General features: G+C 42.2%; 1 protein-coding gene across 1 annotated transcript; it reads right to left on the bottom strand.

Moving 5' to 3' along the window:
• Window positions 1–3915: 3915 nt before the first annotated feature.
• On the bottom strand, window positions 3916–18801 carry PPA2 (inorganic pyrophosphatase 2). The gene is made up of 12 exons (XM_083178850.1): window positions 18472–18801; window positions 13089–13153; window positions 12740–12784; window positions 11385–11438; window positions 11125–11244; window positions 10259–10345; window positions 9029–9155; window positions 7277–7404; window positions 6863–6948; window positions 6081–6150; window positions 4914–4953; window positions 3916–4095 (listed from the first exon to the last, which is right to left on the bottom strand). The coding sequence occupies exons 1-12, from the start codon at window positions 18644–18646 to the stop codon at window positions 4067–4069; spliced, it is 1026 nt and encodes a 341-aa protein (XP_083034976.1). The 5' UTR covers window positions 18647–18801; the 3' UTR covers window positions 3916–4066.
• Window positions 18802–20178: the final 1377 nt, after the last annotated feature.

The following is a 20178-nucleotide window of genomic DNA, read 5'->3' as shown; positions in this document are numbered from 1 at the left end:
AGCTATAGGCACATACTTAATTTTTTTTGTTTGTTTTGCACTTAAAGTGCCTCGGCACTAGTTGACCTCAGTGTTTATGTACCTGTAGTTCATTGTTTTGCACTTAAAGTGCCTCGGCACTAGTTTACCTCGTTTTTTATGCACTACTAGTACATTTTGTTTTGCACTTAAAGTGCCTCGGCACTAGTTTACCTCAGTGTTTACATACCCTCCAACATGACCCACTCCATTAGGTACAAAATGTTCTGCTCCTGGACTTCCCTGCCAGTGGCAGTTACAGAGGTTGGACTCCAGCATAGTCCACAATTCAAAGAGGGGGGTCACATCAACTGTCAGTGAGTCCAGGACAGTGATGTTTTGAGTGGCATTAGGTGTGGCTCCCCTTTTTGAACATTGGATTGTGCTGCAGCTCCAACTCTGCAACTGCCACTGGCAGGAAAGTCCAGAAACAGAGCGTTTTGTACCTAATGGAATGGGCCATGTTGGAGGGCATGCGTTTATGTACCTGTAGTTCATTGTTTTGCACTTAAAGCAGGCATGTCCAACGTTGGCCCTCCAGACGCTCCGAAACCACACATCCCAGCATGCTCCGCCACAGTGTTGCTATTAGAGAATGCAAAAACTATCGCAAAGCATACTGGGATGTGCGGCCTCAAAACACCTGGAGGGCCAACGTCGGACATGCCTGACTAAAGTGTTAATGCACAACTGGTTGTGCATTCGGTTAGCTTGAAATGCTAAACTTCAAGCAATTCTTGTTTGGGATGGGGGGGTTGGGACGAGGGAGGTTGGTATGGGGGCGGTTTGGACGGGGGGTTGGTATGGGGGGATTGGGACGGGGGCGGTTGGGATGGGGGTGGTACGGGTGGAGGAGGGTTTCTTTATTGTTTTATTGTTGTGTCTATACAAAGGCAAAATGAAAGGCAAATAAAAATTGCACCTACAATCCAAAGGTGCTAAACCAAATAAAAAAATTATAATTTTAAACACCCTTGTCATCACTTTTTTTTCACTTAAAATGACCATTTCATATGGTATTTGCAGTGATTTCCTGGGATCAGTGTGAATGGGGCTGTCCCGGGTCGATCACGGGTCTGAATGCAGTGTGAAAGGGTACATTCCCGGGTAGTGTCCCGGGAAGCATCCGGGTACACATTCCCGGGTCTGACCTGGGACTGCAAGTGGAAAAGGGGTAATAGTGATCAGCACAAAAGGGGGTGCAGCAGACACAAAATATAGCACTCTCTATCACTCTCTGTCACTATCTGTCCCTATCTCTCACGATCTGTGACTCTATGACACTGCAGCAGCAGCACACACAGAAGTCACAAGATCCAGGAAGTATCCAGCTGCTGGCAGCACGCTACCAGCGGTGATCAGCGGTGATCAGGTAAGTTTCAGGCAAGGATCAGGTATGTATCACGACAGATTGGCACGGTGACCGCTCTGCACGCAATTCCAGACCGGAATGGCGTCTGCAGCGCAGTCACCGTTAGTTTAAATCACGCGCCTTGGCTGTGATTGGTCTTGGGGGCAGGTGGGATGAGGTGTCGTCGTCACCGATGACCCCCTCATGCCCCCTCACACCCGGCGGTGATTGACACCTGTGTTACCGAGCGTCTGATTCGCCGGTAACACAGGAAAACGCTGCGAATGGCTGTTCACATTGAACAGCCAATCACAGCGATCGCCGACGGGGGGGCGACATCGCCGCCCCCCCTGGGCATGCAGGGACATGTCTGCTGTCAGGGACAGCAGACATCGTCCCTCTGTCACTGCGTCTCTAGACGCAGTGGCACTTTGAAGTCATGACGTATATATACGTCATGTGTCGGGAAGTACATCCCGGCCATGACGTATATATACGTCAAATGTCGGGAAGGGGTTAAAAGATTTGTAGGCAATCTTGTAAGATTTCCAGTTCTGTCCTGTGTGATGAGGTCCTCAAATTTATGAAGAAATTACTTTAATACCAAGGATTTCTACTTGAATTTATTTTTACAATAGCAAAAACACTTAACTTAATATTTCTCAAAATAAGCATATGTGCGCATACCGTGCAATTCTGACCCCTACAGGTAATAAAGGGGACTGATCTGGACAATAGTAATTGTTGCGGTCCTTTAAATAGGCTTTTCAATCTATGGGTTTTATTAAAAAAATTATGGACAGTAATAAAGTACCAGGCAATCAGCTCCTAACAGATGTTACAGACTGTGAAAAAACGACATAAACTGGTTGGTACTTTAGCTCCGTCCAAAGCTTAGTAAATATACCCCTTAATCTATAATCTCAGGCTATCTAGAGGTAGAAGGTACATTCTGTTTATGTATTGCCTCTTGGTTTAAAACACTTTGTGACTTTGAACAGTGAACAAATGCGAGGTTGAGGAAAAAGCCTGGAAATTTTCTTCTGTGATTTTCCTCCTTAGGATTTTAATATCATGGAATTCGGTTTCTTCCTAAATTGTAAAGTTCAATATTTTTTAACCTATGGGACCATAGACATAGGGCTGACCACTACTGTTGATGCCATATCATTCTGAAACTTAAATTTTAACAGGGGGGAGGGGAGGGGGGGGGGGGTAGAATTTAGTTTTTTTTAAGAAACAAGATCCACACAAAGGACACCAGCTGAAACTGGTCCCATAAACCAAGTGCTAGGAGGTAGCAATATTAAAACACTGCCATCATGCCACACGGTTACTAATTTTTAAAAGATGCATGTCATTTTACCAATGTACTAGATTTATATAAAAAAAAGTGGGCATCTCACACCTCTCTTTCAGATACCTTAATGAAAAAAAAAAATTGGGAAAAAAAAAGCCAGGAAGGTTGAATAACAAACTCAAAGTTATTCCTCTGGGAAAGTATTAATGATGTATCAACATTTCCCAAAACCTGTTCCACCTTTATGAATCTTATATTAATTCCTAGGGTTCTTTTGCAAATATAAAATATGTCTGGGTACAAATTTATAGATAATTTTGTCTCTAAAAAAATCTCAATCAAGTGCATATAGTACAATTTATACAATATAGACCCTGCCTTTATAAAGAGATAAGTTTATACAGATTAGAAAGAAACAGGATAAACCAGTAAAATGTTTAGGTACTTGTGTACTAGCACGGCGCCCACGATATTAGGTCGCACGACATATAATTGCATCGTATGCCATCGCATGCCATACACCCGATGCGATTTTAAATCGTATAAGCCCCCTATACAATGTTTAATTGTATAAGCCCCCTAATGGGGGCTAACAATGTTAAATGCACCCCCACGCCACCCCCACTATGAACGCCAATCCGAAGCGGGGCGAGCGCAGCGAGCCCACGAGTGGCGGCGGTACGCGTCCTACGACCTTTTCATACCCCCACTATCCACGTCGGCGTGGAGGTGATTTTATATAGTGTGGCGAGCCACCGAGCCCCGCGAGGGGATGCGTATTACTTCACATAATCCGCGTCCGCTCGCCACGCTTCGGGCTCGGTGGCTCGCTGCACTCGCCACACTATATAAAATCGACTCCATGCCGACAAGGATAGTGGGGGTATGAAAAGGTCTTAGAATGCATACCGCCGCCCCTCATGGGCTCGCAACGCTTCGGGTTGGCATTGATAGTGGGGGTGCTTTTAACATAGTAAGCACCCAACACGTTTAATTAACTTATAGGGGCCACTTTTAACATGGGAAAACCCTTTAGGGTGCTTATACAATTTTTAATCGCATAGCATTGTATATGCGATAGAATGGCATACAATGCCATACAATTCGATGGTATACAATTTAAAATTGTATAACATCGGCTGCCATCGCGCAACATCGCATCGCATGCCTTATGGTTTGCGATGCAATGGGTGCCTGCTAGTACACAAGTACCAATGTTTATATCCAACACTACGAATAAAAAGGATACAAAAAAAAAAATATTTTTTATTTACACAATGTCAGATTCCATGACATAATAAAATAATGTCAAATGAAATAATGAATTACACTGATTCATCACCACTCCCAGACAATGTTCTTGACTCTGTGTTCAACATCCACAGGAATTAGCCCGATCACTTGTTAAGGAAATGCCATAAATCAACTGTAAGAGAAACATTAAGATATACAATATTTTACAAGATAAAACAAACTTAATTTAATATTAAGACAAATATTGGGGGTCAAATTGTCCAGTGCAATATAGCACATGCAATATAGCACATGCAATATAGCAATATGTACACAAAATAGCTGCAGTGTACAGTGATAATTAAAACTTGAAAACGGACCAATTTATTTTACATTAGGGCAAAGCAGTCTTGAGGTCTCCTCCCATACTTCCAATGGGCCTATTTTGTGCATCCAGTGCCTCTATATGGTGTACTTCAGCAGATGTGCCTTTAGAGGTGCACATCATGGAATGTAATAAGCTTCTTACTGTGTAAATGTACAATTCGGCCTAACTGCAGATACAGAAGGGGCATGGCTCATCTTTGCAGGGGATGGCGATGGCGACGCCAGCCGCCATCCCCCACCAGCCGTCATCTGTATAGCGAAAAGGGGACGCGCTCGCACGAGAGGCGCGCACGTCCCACTTCCCCCGGGTCACCGCTGGCTTGTCGGCGGTCATCCGGGGTCCCCGCCGCCTGCCCGAACCCCCCCCCCCCCCAACCCTGTCCGTCTCCCTGAAGCGGAGACAGACAGGGTTCCCGTCGCCCCGCCGACGGAGATTGAGACGCACGCGCGTCTCAGTCAGATGGCGAGCCGGGCTGCTGGCGTATCGCCAGAGGTGACGTTCTGGCGATTCGCCAGCAAAGAAGAGCCCGGCCCCATCTGTATATTGTTTCATAGTGCATTATGTATTGAGTCCAATTTTAGTGGACAACGTATAGTCATATGGCAAAAATAGAATACACATACTTTCAGTCGATACTGGACTTGATTCTCCTGGAGAGGGTGCCTGCCACAAGAAAAAAAAAAAAAAAACATGAACCACACCTGGTTAGTTGAGATGAGCAAAAAGTAGCCTGTTTAAGTGCTCAAATGGGACTTAGCATTGCTTAGTTTGGTCTTGTTTAGCCGCTATGCATCATCCCTCGTTTAGTATCTCTATGGATTGCATTTGAGAAAAAAAAATTGCCCAGGTGTACTTGAAGTTCTGTTGACTTGGAATTCACCAAATATTATTTTATCACTCTATAACTTTGGCATACACAGATGTGGCCATCTTCAGCTTACCTATTAATGGATCATGGCTGCGTTTTTGCCTTGTGTGTACAGTAGCACACACAATTGTTAAATAATTTTCTATGGATCGCAAGTGGGACTATACGAACGCAAACCTGCCACAAATACCCGCAATCATGGGTAAACTGAAGAGTCTTTCATCTATGTTTATTTTCTGAATACGTTGATATATTTTGAAAGACACAAGACACATTGGATAACTGCAGGATTTAGAGCACAACAGTTTACTATAATGGGCCCCATACATCAGCAATTAATTGTGACAATCCTGAGATCTGGAGATGATTGCCACAATTAATTTTAGATGTGTGGGCTCCCCCTTTTGGCAATCCCAATCAAAAATTAATAGGGATCGCCAATCGATTGCTTAATCAGATTTTTAAACATGCTTAACAATCTGGTATTATCTGCGGATCTTTTTTATATGTGTGGGCATTCCCAATTCGTCTTCTTCATCTATTTACATTATGAACAGCTGAAATAGCAGTCGATTGGGCAATTTCCAGATATGAAGATGCAATCTTTAGATGGAAAAATCTGCCGATCACTGAAATAAATCTGTAATATGTGGGCAAGTCAAATCGATTGTAGAATCCATTTATCTGGCCAAAAAATCACTAGATCTGGAAATCCATTAATTGTGATTGCTGATGTATGGGGCCCATAAGGCTCTACAAAGTACGGTAAGATTTAGATGTTTATATAGCAAACTTTTACATATTCAAAAAGGTGCCCTGCATCAAACAGAATCAGTCAATGTGCAATACAGTGGTGTAATTACATAGTTGACTATTTTGATATTGTGCATAGAACAATAATTAAGAAATTAAAAAAACTTACCGACTGGACTATTGCTGTGGCTTCTTCTTCACTGCAGCAAAAAGGGCTGTCACTAACTAACACATTTTTACTGCAGGGGAAAAAAATATATATATTAATACAGAAATTCTAATATACTGTTCAATTTTTGATGCTTTGAGGATTTAAAAAAAATAATAATAATTAGGTTCAATAGTATATCTAATGTTACACTATTAAATACCATAATAAACTATCATTTTCAGGTGTTGTGTTCTTGTTTACAAATAATAAATTGATAATATATAATGGGTAAGCATTAGTCCTGCAATCTCTCTTGTAGATGGGGGATGCTGGTATAAAGAGCTGAAAGGGATGGGTAATGCATTATAAAATTATTGTTGATTGAACTAATTGTGGAGGGTGTGGATGCTCTAAGCAAGAGTCCGTGACCTCCTAGGAGGTTTATGGTAACAAAGGGTTCCGCTGATACCCTTATTCCCCATAGGGGCTCATTGCCTTTGACTTTCACCACCCCGACCTGGAAACAGGTCACAGACTCTTGCTTAGAGCATCCACACCCTCCTTGTGTGTAACCTGACTTATTGTAATTGTCACAATAAATAATATTTACTTCACACACTGCATACGCATCCAATAATTAATACCATCTACACACATTAGGTGAGCGTCTGACTACCCTTTCTGTACACTGCACTTGAATGAACTTAGACCACTCAAGTCGACCAGCTCCCACAAACATAGTGATCTGAGCGCCATACCCCAACCCCTCTGCTGCATTGAACTAATTGTGCACCACTTACCACACTATATCATTACACGTAGACTTGTTGTGAACCATGTCCTTCCAGTATTTGTGAGTGGCTTTAATGATTTCAACTGCAAAGGTCTAGGGATGTTATATAAAAAAATATATATATATATCATCAGCAGCAGCTAATAAACTGAAAGATTCTAAATCCTGTAGGACAGAAGGCACATCACAATGCAATTTCCAATAACTGATTAATTCCAATTTCTAGATGACAATTTTTCTGTAACCATTTACAAAAACGTGAGCAAAATTTTTTTATAGTTTACCATTCACAACCATACCTAAACCTACTTTTTTTTACCAATATGTACTCAAAATGTCTGGAATTTATATACATCAGATAAAAAATGGCCTTTTTGTTGATATTTTTCCCGCTTAATAGCTAGGCTCTTTCTGATCTTACCTGGTCTTTAAACTCTGCATTAAAGCCAAACTGGTTTTCTGGTTTCCCATCAGGCACTTTGTAGGATTTCAGCCATTCGACAGTAGCCTCAAGGTAGCCCGGTTTGTACTTTCTCACATCATCAATGTCTGCAAAAACCACCAAGAAAATTTTGGAAACAATAAACGAAATACAGTCAATGTTAAAAGAAAAAAAGAAAAATCGAGAGAGAGATCGAGAGAGAGAGAGAGAGAGATCGAGAGAGAGAGAGATCGAGAGAGAGAGAGATCGAGAGAGAGAGAGATCGAGAGAGAGAGAGATCGAGAGAGAGAGAGATCGAGAGAGAGAGAGATCGAGAGAGAGAGAGATCGAGAGAGAGATCGAGAGAGATCGAGAGAGATCGAGAGAGATCGAGAGAGATCGAGAGAGATCGAGAGAGATCGAGAGAGATCGAGAGACAACACTGAATGTTTATTCTGGAATGTCAAGGATGTATATTTTTTTAGCTTTTCCCATATGATGTCTGTAATGGAATAGGTATTAATAATTATGTGTCTTACCCAATGGTATTACACTGCATAAATATAATACTATTTCATTACTAGTTCTAGAAAGACGGATGTCTTACAATGGAACTGTTCAGAAACCCTAAACAAACTCACACTGTTGTTACTAGTGTTCGTGCATTTTGCACTCCCCACAACTTCTACATACTCCATTCACTCACAAAGCCTGTGTGAACACCAATGTTCCCCAGAATTCTAAATATAAACATGAGAGCTTCCCTGCTAATTCAATGTAGAAAGATAAGCAAATCAGAAAGAAATCCTATTGAATGAATACATTCAATTTGTGTTGATCCAGAAATCAGAACAGGGATCCACCCCATCCCATATAAACAGTGGTTAACTTGGCATTAAGTGATGTTGGGGTGCAAGGCGACATCAGGCAGTGCCACTCCTTCTAGAAATTGACACACAATAAGACACCTCCAAAGTGTAACCATCCAGCTTTCAGATCGTGCAAACAGAATACTGTACATACCATACAGCCAAACCACATCACAGTGGGGGCATAAAGCATTAGGGCCATCACTAAACTCCCTCCCCTAAAATCTTTCAGCTAGTCATGGCCACCTGTTGCAGATGTGCATGACGCCTACCACAGTTGTGACAAAGGTAACAGCAGTCAGGACCTCTTACATTAAAACAAAGATCTAAAAAGTGCCTTAAGGCACTGGTCCCACTCCCCAAAAGTAAACAAACTTACACATCTGTTAAAAACAAATAAAAAACTTATTGTATGACTTGCGTGGCATGGTCACATTTTTTGACTGCACCCACCACAAAAAAAACTACCGTAAACTGTACATGAAATTATAGATGTGGTTTACCTATTGACCTATACATATGCTATATGCCATGTAATGCATGAACCAACAATCATCTATATAAAACATTAAGGTGTTTATTTATGAAGCCTTAAAGAGATAAAAGGGGGAAATTTAGTAGAATGAGAGATTCAGAAGGTGAGAGATTTGGTAAGAAATCTTCAGGTTTTTTTTAAAGCAGCAATCATTTACACTGCAAAACCAGTGTAAATGATTGCCGATTTAAAAAAAAAATGTATCACTTTCTGAATCTCTCATCCTATTAAATTTCACCCAAAGTATCAACCAATGCATGCAGTTACTTATGCATTTATCACACATAAAATGCTTTCATAACACAGTTTTAAAATAATCAACTATTCATCTACAGTAATATGACAAACCATTGAATTTATCAGCTTCTGGGTCATCAATATTAATTGCAATGACTTTCCAGTCCATCTCCCCCTCATCAAGGAGAGCCAGTACTCCAAGAGGTTTCACTTGAATGACATCTCCCCTAGAGCAAACCTGCAATATGATGCATTAAAGTTTTGATATTTTACATTTGTTCTGTGCAGTATATTTTCTAGTTGAAAGATGAATATTAGCTGCAACCAATCAGAATCTAGATAAAAGTGTCAAGAATTGCCTATTTTCATGCAAATAACTAGTGTAAAAAAAGGTTTACTTCAGATTCTTAAATTTCTGCATTTCAACAGGTACAGTAATAGCCATGGTCTGTGCACATCCATGTAAAAACAAATGAATCATTTTAGGTTCCACTCTCACTGGTTGGAAATTGCTCTAGACACAAATGGGCCGTTCCAGAGTCTCACACACATCAGCCACGATTACACTTTACGGTGTGCATGGTATATGTAGGCTTTTGCCTGTATGTATTTTGTGCTACTCTATGCATCCACACTACTGCCTTTATTATCATCTGAAATGACAGAAAAATTTTTTTTTACAGTCTCACACCAAGTCATCATATCCCTATAATGACAATAGGAATTTGTAGTGACAATGTTAAAAAATGTAAAAGTAAACCCTAATGAACACTAGCAGAAGACACATTGAGTACTTTCACTTCTGATAGGCTGTCTTAGGCGGTAGGAAAAACAGGAGTACTGGTTTGCTTACTCCCTTTGTGCCAACAGAACTCGTCCTGTGACAATACTGCCTTGCTTCCCCCAAAATTGAGGAGGTGATGGTGAGGCTCCCGTCTGGGTCTCAAACACATGCTACTGTATGCTAGACCTCATTATACAGAAGGTTAGTGGGGGTGTGGATCGTTTTATGGACCACACTTAGGTCGACAGTCATTAGGTCAACATGCAACTAGGTCGACAGGGTTGAAGGTCAACATGGGTTTAGGTCGGTAGTGAAACCCCCAAAAAACTGTGAAAAACCCATGTCGAGCTGTCGACCTAAACCCATTTCGACCTTGTCCCATGTGGACCTAGACACCTGTCGACCTTCAACCATGTCGACCTAGAACCCTGTCGACTCAACGGTGTCGACCTAAGTGTGGTCGATAATACGACCGTATACCGGTTAGTGGGTGTAGTTGTGCTTTAAGGAGCAGAAATATTTGTTGGTTACCATCTACAGAGAAAAGCAAAGCAAACCTTTGAGCCAATTTCACAGACATCAATGGGATCATTATCTCCACAGCAGTTTGTTTCGCTGTCTTTGTGACTAGGATCTTCCCAGGTCTGTTAAATAATAGAACAAAACATCAGCATTAAAAATAAATTAACATATAGGAAATAATACCAAACCTAAGTATCACACACACACAGATTCCTTGGAATAAAATGTACTGCACTACAAACGTAACTCAAGCATTTTACATAAGCGGCCAAATAGAATAGCCTCCGAATTCGGGTGCCATGCGGGATGCCGGCCGAACTTAGACTTTTTTTATTAAAGGGGCAATCATTTACAAAGCATGGTTTTGCTATTACACTTGGCTGCTTAGGTCTTTAAGCATGCTAACCATTTTCTATGATGAATTTTGTTGCCAGCATCAGCATTTTGTTTTGTTTTAACAATATGAAAGGGATTAATATTTTACTTAGGTAAACAACAGTCGTTCAATCTCAGCCTTATGGGGCTCATCAGCACATCTCCCCTTGTGTAGGCCCCATTACTCAACGTGGGATGCTCTCTTACTGCTATGTACCAAGATACATTTATAATGGAACTAGTCTTCTCCCTAGGAAAAATGCAGCAACGTTGACATCTCATATTGTTGCATTTGTATTCCAATGATCCCGTACATTCAGATGTTGTATGGTTTTCAATTTAAACAGGACAGAGGGACATATAGGATAAAAAGGAAGTAGAAATCCTAGATCATATAAAAAGTTTGTTCAGGACACTAGGAAAATAAGACTAGCTTTTCCATGGATACCAATATCAGATACATTTTAGAAGAACTTGGAGTAATCTGTAAGCAAAAGTACTGAAAGAAGGCTTTATGATATTTAACCTGAGGAAGAGCGCCATAGTTCCATATGTATCCTTTGTGAGGGAAAACATTTGCAACATATCGAAGTTTTCCTTTTTTAACATCTTGTTTAATTGGATTTAGAGACTCCTTTGTCGCAATCTAAAAAGAAATAAATGTAATAAAAAAAAATTTTTCATGCAGACCTCAACAGCTACGAGAATTGTATCATGGATACGTGCATGCAAAAAAACTCCACATAATTAACTTTTATAAGTTTGGAAAATGAAAGTGACACATACCTCCATTTTTGCATTCGTCCATCGTGGAATTTCAACTACCATGTTCATAACATTCTAGAACACAGATCAAGACAAAAATACTTTCCAAGTCTCTGAAAACTATTACATGTAAACAGTTCTGAAGATACAAAAGGCAAAATGCAAATCTGAATCTTGATCGATGAGGTTTAAGAATAAAATTGAAAAAGTGTTGGGATTACCAAAGTTTTATCTTTTTTTTTTTGTATTTTCTTGAAAATGATACTAAAAAATACATGGCAGTTCACAGCCCTGAACAAGAACCAGAAGCATAAGAAAAACACTTTGGATTGGCGGATGAAACCTTGACCCCTCATCTGATTTCTTTTATAGGCTAACTAATCAAAAAAGTAGCAACCTTTGCATTAGTACTATCACTTCTATTTGTCTACTGCAAAAATAAAATCTGTGCTCAGTCATGAATATTACTAAAGCATGTACTGTGATTGGTTGCTATGATATTGCCCGTAGCAACCAATCAGCTTCTGTCTTTCATTTTCTAGGATCTAATAGAGAAATTATAGACTTATGGCCTTATTCTGGTTCACTCCTTCTGGCAAATTCCTTCTTAGATGGACAAAACCAGGTGGGGCCGATGTAACATGTGCAGAGAGAATTTGATTTGGGCAAGTTAAGCTATGTGCTGCATTGCGCACCGCGTCACTGACCTTACCGCGCATGTGCAGCACACTTAATCTGTGTTCCACACTGTGGTGGCTGCCTTCGGGATCCTGCCCTGCTGCTGTGGTCCTCCTGTGGACGGAGATTCTAATCTACTACACAGTTGAAGACTGAAGTGTAAAAGCACCCCTGGATCCTCAATGGTATAGGTAAGGAGTGGACTAAGGAGGGAAGGAGGCAAGGAGCTGCCTGGAGCTCATCTTAGAGAGAGCCAGGCATGGCCGCATGCCAGGGGGGGTTGAAGGGGGGGTTTAAAGGGTGAAGGGGCCCAGAAATATCAGTGTACAGGGCCCCAAGATTTCTGTTGCCGGCCCTGCTGCAGTGTACATGGTTTTGTCCACCTAAGAAGGAATTTTCCAGAAGGAGTGAGCCAGAATAAGGCCCTTAATCTGATTGATTGATATGGGCCACATTATCTCGTAATTTTTAGAAGTTTTAGTAAATTGACCCTTTAATGTGCCTTGAGGACCTAGGTTCGGAAACACTGCTTAATCCAAATATATTATCTTATCATACGCACCCAAAACATTTATTTGTTCTGCACTATTAGATTTCCTGTTAATTAAAGTAAGCATATGAGGGGGACGAAGGGAGCTACTTTCTTTTTGATCTTGATACGCTTAGCATTTAGATAACAGTTTAATAGGCAATCTTACCTTATGCCAACTGGACTTTGATTTCTTTGCTGGCACATCATGCCCCTGAATGACAAGAAAAGCTTTCAAAGTATCTGACAAAAAAAAGGTAATTGAGCTACCAACTCCCCACGTCGAGAAATGTATGCAATATCTCTAACATCTATACAGTTTTAAATAATTATCTCCAAGTAAATAGTTGTTACAGAGGCTTCATTTGAGATTTTTTTATTTATGAAAAAGACTGATAGGGTACACAGCTTCTAGAACACCAATAAGCTTTCCCCTCTCTTGTGCATGATATAATCAAATTACATTTCCCCCACTATATTGTGAGAATGGGATCTAAGGAAGAGTAAGTAAACTTTACCTCTTCAGTACTGGAGTACAGTGGGATGTCATGAAAAGGAGAGATGAATTTACCTTCTGCATTCTCTGTAAAGTATAAAGAAATTGCAGATTTATCACTGGAATACTTGCGTTTATCAGCTTATTATTAATTAACCTGTGTTTACAGGATTGTGTATATAATACCCCTTTCACATCACACTTTTAAAACGGTATATTGCCGTTTTTTTCCATTTTAAAACGTTTAAGGCTGCAATGTGAAAGTGCCAGAGTTGATATACCGGTTAAAGTTAACCGGTATTTCAACACGGTTAAAAAGCAGAGTCCTACACGTTTTAAAGCCGTTTTTTGGCAGTTTGAACAGCTCTATTTCATTGGCTTGAAAGGTGTCCCTTGGGGGTTAAACGGGTTGAATGTTTGAATGGTGTTAAATGATTTTTAAAACGGTTTTCACCTGCAATGTGAAAGGTCTCAAGGCTCAGACCCGTTTTAAAGTCCCATTTAAGAATACCGTGTCATTACCCATTTCTGCAATGTGAAAGCAGTATAAAATAGGGAATATTAAGGAACAATAATCCCTATTAGAGACTGATGAAATCACAGAGATCATTTGTAGAGATGTTTCCTCATACATTATTATTCCTAACAGTTAATTACAGGTTGAGTATCCCTTATCCAACATGCTTGGGACCAGAAGAATTTTGGATAACGGATTATTCCGTATTTCAGAATGAGGTATCTTGCATTTATATTGTACAAACACATCAAACACATGAAATACACACAAATATATTTTATTTGTGCTTAAAACAAGGTTTCAAAACAAGGTTTGTGTACTCTCAGACATGCTAAGCAATCATTTTCTTTTACATATTTAGTGCCAGTATCATGTCCTCAGTAGTGCTGTTACAGATGTCCCCAGTAGTGCCAGTTACTTATCATGTCCCCTGTAGTGCCAGTTACTTATGTCCTCAGTAGTGCTGTTACAGATGTCACCAGTGGTGCTTTTAGCAAGAATTTTTATTCTTTTCACTTTCTGGAATGTATGGTTTTCGGAATAATTTGGATAACGGATATTTGGATAAGGGATAGTCAATCTGTATATAGCACACACATATTCCTCAGCGATTTATAGAGAGTGGGGCAGATGTACATTAAGCTTGGAGAAGAGATAAATTAGGGATAAAGTGAAAGGAGATAAAGCACCAGCCAATGAACAATGAAGCCAATATCTGCCCCAATATTTGAACATTCACACCTGCTCCAGTGGAGCTTACAAACTATATTCCCTACCACATGTACACATGCACTTACAATAATTCTAGGGTTTGTTTTGTTAGGAGCCAATTAACCTACAAGTATATTTTTTTATTCTGGGGGGAAACCAGAAAACACGCAGGAAACGCATGAAACCACGGGGAGAATATACAAACTCCACACAGTAAATGCTATGGTGGGAATGCTTCCTCTGGATCCACACAGCGGCTTCTCCTTCAAAAGTAGTGTGCTGTGCCCCTTTTGTACTAGCCAGCTCTTTCTCTTTACAAATGCATTACTGGGAAGAGAGAGCCAGCTATTAAAGAAGAGACAGCATCCTGCAGCAGCACACTGTTTTTTAAACAGAAGTCGCCATAGGGTTCTTGTTTGACACCTGTCCCTCCCTCATGTTCAAATGCCCCTGCAAGTGTTGCATATCAAATTAAAATCAGCACAGACTTTTGATATTTTCATAGCCGCATTGCGTCTAAGAAGCATTTTCTGCAAAATAAATAAATATATATATTTAAAAGAACTGCACAGGATCGGTCAGCTCACTTGTGACAGTCATCTCACTAATTTAGCGTTAGCAAAAATTTGCATATGCGACTAAAGCAAAAGATGTTAAAGTGGCTGCAGGAGAGTGCAGGCCATAATCTGCCCTAGAAGGGGTATACATCAATTTAGGGGGAGAAGAGATGGGGGTCCAAATATGCAATAGATGGATTTGGTTAATACTACAAATAGACTGGAAGCATATGACCATATGAAATGAACAGCTGCCCAGCTGAGCTAGAGGAGTCTATTCAGGTCTGGGCTAGAACAATGCTGCTTGTGTACCACACCAAGTTTTACTCGGTCAAATGAGCTCATGCAGTGTCAGACAAAGTATTGCATACTGTAATGTAGGAACACTGAGCCAGAAGTGTACAGATCCAAGTTCTCCAGTCACATTACTGTAATACAGCTTCCTAAGTGATACTGTGGGTCAGACACATTTTAGCACCAGGGCCAACATTCCAATCCAAAAAGACAAAATTACTGAACAGACACCATATGAGAATAGTGTAAAATCCATGTGTTTTATCCTTAGAGGCATTTATATACTGTAGAATATTAATTTACATAATCTCTTTGAACCCTTTACCCATATGTGTGGAATAACCAGTTATTGGTTAATCCTATAGCCAAACAGAATAATTGAATATAATGTTAATCACTCTTCTCTATAATTAAATTATTTAACCTTATCAGAACATTTGCAACTAATTAAAAACATAGTATCCTTGGCTGTATACAAAACGTACTGTACTTGTAATCTGTATAGGGGATGGCAGACCAGACTACTCTCTTCACATACTCTATGCCTGGCAATGGAAACTTCACATGTACCTAAATTGGGTCAATTCCATGAGCCCCTGTATGTGATTTTGCATATATCTGGACATTGGGCCCGATTCTGGTTCGCTTGCATGTTACATCTGCCCCAGTACAGTACAATGTATGAAGCTGCAAGTTGAGGACCTGTGAGGCATCTATTTCTCAAACTAGAGACTCTAATGTACTTGTCTTCTTGCTCAGTTGAGCACCGCGGCATGCCACTTCTCTTTCTACTCTGTTAGAGCCTGTTTGTGCTGTTCTCTGAAGGGAGTAGTACACACCATTGTAGGACATTTTCACTTTATTTGCAATTTATTACATACAGATGGAGCCGGGCTCCCTCTTGGTGGCGATCCGCCAGCAGCCCGGCGTGCGTCTCAGTTTCCGGGTGACGGGAACCCTGTCCGTCTCTGCTTCAGGGACCTTGGCCCATGTCAACCTTTAATCCTGTCGACCTTGGGGCCAGTCGACCTAATTGTGGTCTGACAGATGACCGTTTCCCTATTTATCATGTGTAAGCTCCCCAGCTAGCCAAATGTTATTGAAGCCATTAGTGCTGCTTTTTACACTCATGCAGCACTGAAGAATCAATGGGTGTTTTTCCCAAATTCACTCATGCACCTCATGTATTCAATTTTCTGGCACATGCAGTCTCGATTTCCTGATGTTGCAGGGATCCGGGCAATTTGTTGACCGTAGTTAGGTAGACCGTCAATAGGTCAACTACGATTTGTCGACAATGAATAGGTTGACACATGAAACCGGTCAACAGGCTTTAGGTCGACACAAGCAAAAGGTACATGTGTTTTTCATTTTATTTATTTATAAGCGTTCTTACTTCACGATCCATAAAGTTTAGGCCCCCCATACACTAGGGCAATTTCTCCGAGCGGACTTGTTGCTAAAACTGAAGCAGAGCATGCTGGGATGTGTAGTTCAACAACAGCTGGAGTGCCAAGGCTTGCCATCAAGGGTACTTCTTTACTTTCACGGCGCCAGCATGGCGCCGCGCGTCAGAGTCCCCTTGCGGGGCTCGCTTCGCTCGCCCACGCTGCGGGCTCGGTGGCTCGCTACGCTAATTAAAATCAACTCCATGCCAACATGGATAGTGGAGGTATGAACTATCCATGTTGGCATGGCGTTAACTTCGTTTATTTTACTTAGTTTGTGGCGAGCGTAACCTGGAAGTAGCGTGGCGCCATGCTGGCGCCGTGAAAGTAAAGAAGTACCCCATCAAGGCCCTAGAGCAGGCATTCCCAACCACAGTCCTCAAGGCGGAAGCGGTACATCTGTCAGAACAGAGTTAGGTCTACAGTCATTAGGTCGACCCCGGAAGGTCGACTGTCCCCAAGGTCGACAGGGTTAAAGGTCGACATGGCTCAATGTCGACATGGGCCAAGGTCGACATGAGTTTTTCACTGTTTTTTTTACCCGAATGTCAACACAGTCGACATGGACACAGTTGGAGTCGAACCGCAGCCGCTCGCTATGCTTCGGGCACGGTGCCTCGCTGCGCTCGGCACACTATTTTATTCTCCCACCACGCCGTAGTGGATGGTAGGGCATGAAATACCGCCTGTCGGCACATGTTGGCTCAAAAAAACAGTGAAAAACTCATGTCGACCTAATGACTGTCGACCTTGGGGACAGTCGACCTTAGTCTGGTCTGACAGATGACCGTTTCCCCTCCAGGCACACCAACAGTGCAGGTTTTAGTGATATCCAGGCTTGAGCACAGGCTATACCCCTATTTATGCTGTATTTTATCAACACACCCTGTACGTTACCTTGTAATTTGTTTTTTGTTTGCTATGTACGGTGCTGCGGACACTTTGTGGCGCCTTATAAATAAACGTACTACTACTACTAGGTGACTTAATTAGTACCTGAGTGATTCTAATTAAACCATCTTTGCTGAAGCCTGGATATCACTAAAACCTGCACTGTTGGTGTGCCTTGAGGACCGTGGTTGGGAATGCCTGCCCTAGTGGATGGTAGCAGATGAAATACTGCCTGTCGGCACATCAGCTAAAAAAGGAAACATCCCACATTGACCTTTTGACTGTCGACCTAAGCCCATGTCTACCTTCAGGTGTGTCAGCCTTGGTGCATGTCGACCTTACCCATGTCAACCTAATAACCATATACAACTACCAGGAATTTTAAGCCCACTGATTTTCCCCATCGTCGCTGTCCATACACGTTAGGCAAAAAAAAAACGCCCAGTGCGTGCATATGCACCGTATACACAAGCTCCATAAGTAATGGAAAACTGCGCTGGGAGGGCAGGAGTGTTAATAGGTGATGCTGATGCTCCTAATTAGCAGTGACGAGAAGTTTAGCACAGCAAAGACACTTTGAAACATGGGATCATTAGTTTATCATTGAATCCTAACTACTAAAGAGCTTCTATGCAAGTGGTTTGTCTGTAAGCATAGCTTCCCCTCTGCACAGCGCATACACCTCATCTGTGCAGCGTAAGTTCATGTATGTAACACGCGTGTGCGCGTAGTATGTACTATCCAAGTCAAGCCGCCCGTGCGCCGAGGAGGCGACGGAGTGCGAGCAGCGCTGCAGTAGCAGCACAAAACACATGTCCTCGCCACCGCCACAAGGTCACCGTGGACAGGGCAGGGACACTGCGGCGCTGTCCCGGAGACAGGCAGCACGGGGCTGGGCCAGGCATACGCTGAAGGCAGTAGCGAGGAGAGCCGCGGCTCAGTGGCAGCACACTGCCGGCGCCCCGAAGATGCGGCCGCGCTACTTACTGAAGAACAGCCGGTACTCGCCGGTGTGGAGCCGCCCCCTGGCCTCGGTGCTGTAGCGCGGCATGCTGCTGAGCCAGCGGCGGTGAGACGCTACGGCTCCCCCAGGGCACCGCCTCAGGGCAGCAGCAGCTCGGCAGAGGCTAAACGCCGGCCAAGAGCGACGCAGCACGCTCATGTTATATCCCTGCTTCCTCTGGCGGCGGCGCAGGCGCGTCCCTGACAGCTGACACACAGACCCGCAGCAGCAGCGCTATCCCACACTGCCATCTACACGCCTGACAGGGGCAGGGCACGGCGGCGGCGCTGCTGTTGTATCCTATCCAGAACATGGCCGCTGGGAAAACAAAAGCAAAGCCACAGAAAATGGCTGACCAGGCGCCCGTACCCCCCTTCACCGCGCACTGCTTCCCCCTCCCTTACACACGTCACGCCTGGTTCTGCTAGTGTCTGAGACGGACCCTAACTGATAGGGCGGTCGGTGTACATGCTGCCTGCACGACGCATGTCACTCTATATTTCGTATGACTCGTTCACTTTGCAGAACTCAAGAAAATAAATAATGTGAAGTGGCTGCGGGTGTAAGCCGAGCACAGAAAGGACGTATATATGTTTTTAGCATATTTACTATGAGCACAAAAGGTCCCAGCCCTATTTTATTATTATTCATAAGTCTTATTGCTGCTGTACCCCTGACAGCTTAGGCGGGTGCACATACTGTATTAGTCCAGTCACAGCCCAAAAAAGGGCAGTGCCTTTAAAAAATTGGGAGAACGTTGGAAGTATTTTTTAATTCACTTGGGCCATCCCAAATAAGGTTAAACTAAAGGTGCGTACACACATACAGATTTTCTTTCTGATCTATCTGGTGGGAACAAAAACCTGGAAATGTACGGGAGCAACTGACAATCAAAAAATTGTTCCCAAACACTTGAAAACAGACAGTGATCAGTCAGACAAATTGTTTAATCATTCTGATATAACGAATTTATAAAGCATATATTTTTTTCCTGTTTTCCTGCATTTGGTTGGAAATTTTTGATTGTCATATGCTCCCATACATTTCCAGGTTTTTGTTACCATCTGATAGATCAGACAGAAAATCTGTACATGTGTACGCATCTTTAGTCTGCAACAGTTTCTGAATGAAGCTTTGGACGTTATGGCCCCAAAAAAACGCACAATTTTTGCTGTTTTTTCAGTTCTTCAAAAATAACTTGAAAACAAAGCATTTTTGGGCAGAAGCCTAATTTGACGGGGCCATATGTGGAGCTACAGTATGCATGCCTGAACATACATGTGAAAGTAAGCATTTTCTTGGCAGCAGTACCTGAGAATGTTCAGAGCAGAAATTTATTAAACTCTAAAGCCCCATACACGCTAGAACACAGGTTCTCAAACTCAGTCCTCAGGACCCCACACAGTGCATGTTTAGCAGGTCTCACAGAATCAAGTGAAATAATTAGCTCTACCTGTGAATCTCCTAAACGCCAGCGATTTGGTCCCACTCCGGAGCCCGCACTGCCACCATGACAGGAGGAGAGGCCTGGAACTGTGTTCGTGGCTCACTGTCTGTAGACACCGGGGAAGAGGGGAGCAGCTGCCTGCAACTCGCTGCTGGAGGGGAACCACAAAGGGCAGGATTCAATGTAAAATATCGCGGTGTGCAGTGAATCCTGTTTAGGATTTGCTGCACACTCGCTGTGTTCC

The sequence above is a fragment of the Crinia signifera genome, chromosome 1, assembly GCF_055691185.1.
Source record: "Crinia signifera chromosome 1, ASM5569118v1, whole genome shotgun sequence".
In the NCBI taxonomy this organism is placed as follows: domain Eukaryota; kingdom Metazoa; phylum Chordata; class Amphibia; order Anura; family Myobatrachidae; genus Crinia; species Crinia signifera.
This window is presented reverse-complemented; position numbering and strand designations above follow the sequence as displayed.

Excerpts from the sequence above, each read along its gene's own strand:
- PPA2 (XM_083178850.1), bottom strand. The coding sequence starts at position 18,646 with ATGAGCGTGCTGCGTCGCTCTTGGCCGGCGTTTAGCCTCTGCCGAGCT. Across the intron at positions 11,439-12,739 it reads CAAAGTCCAGTTGGCATAAG|AATGTTATGAACATGGTAGT; the intron begins GTAAGATTGCCT and ends TCTGTGTTCTAG. Across the intron at positions 6,151-6,862 it reads ACGTGTAATGATATAGTGTG|TAAAAATGTGTTAGTTAGTG; the intron begins GTAAGTGGTGCA and ends TTTCCCCTGCAG.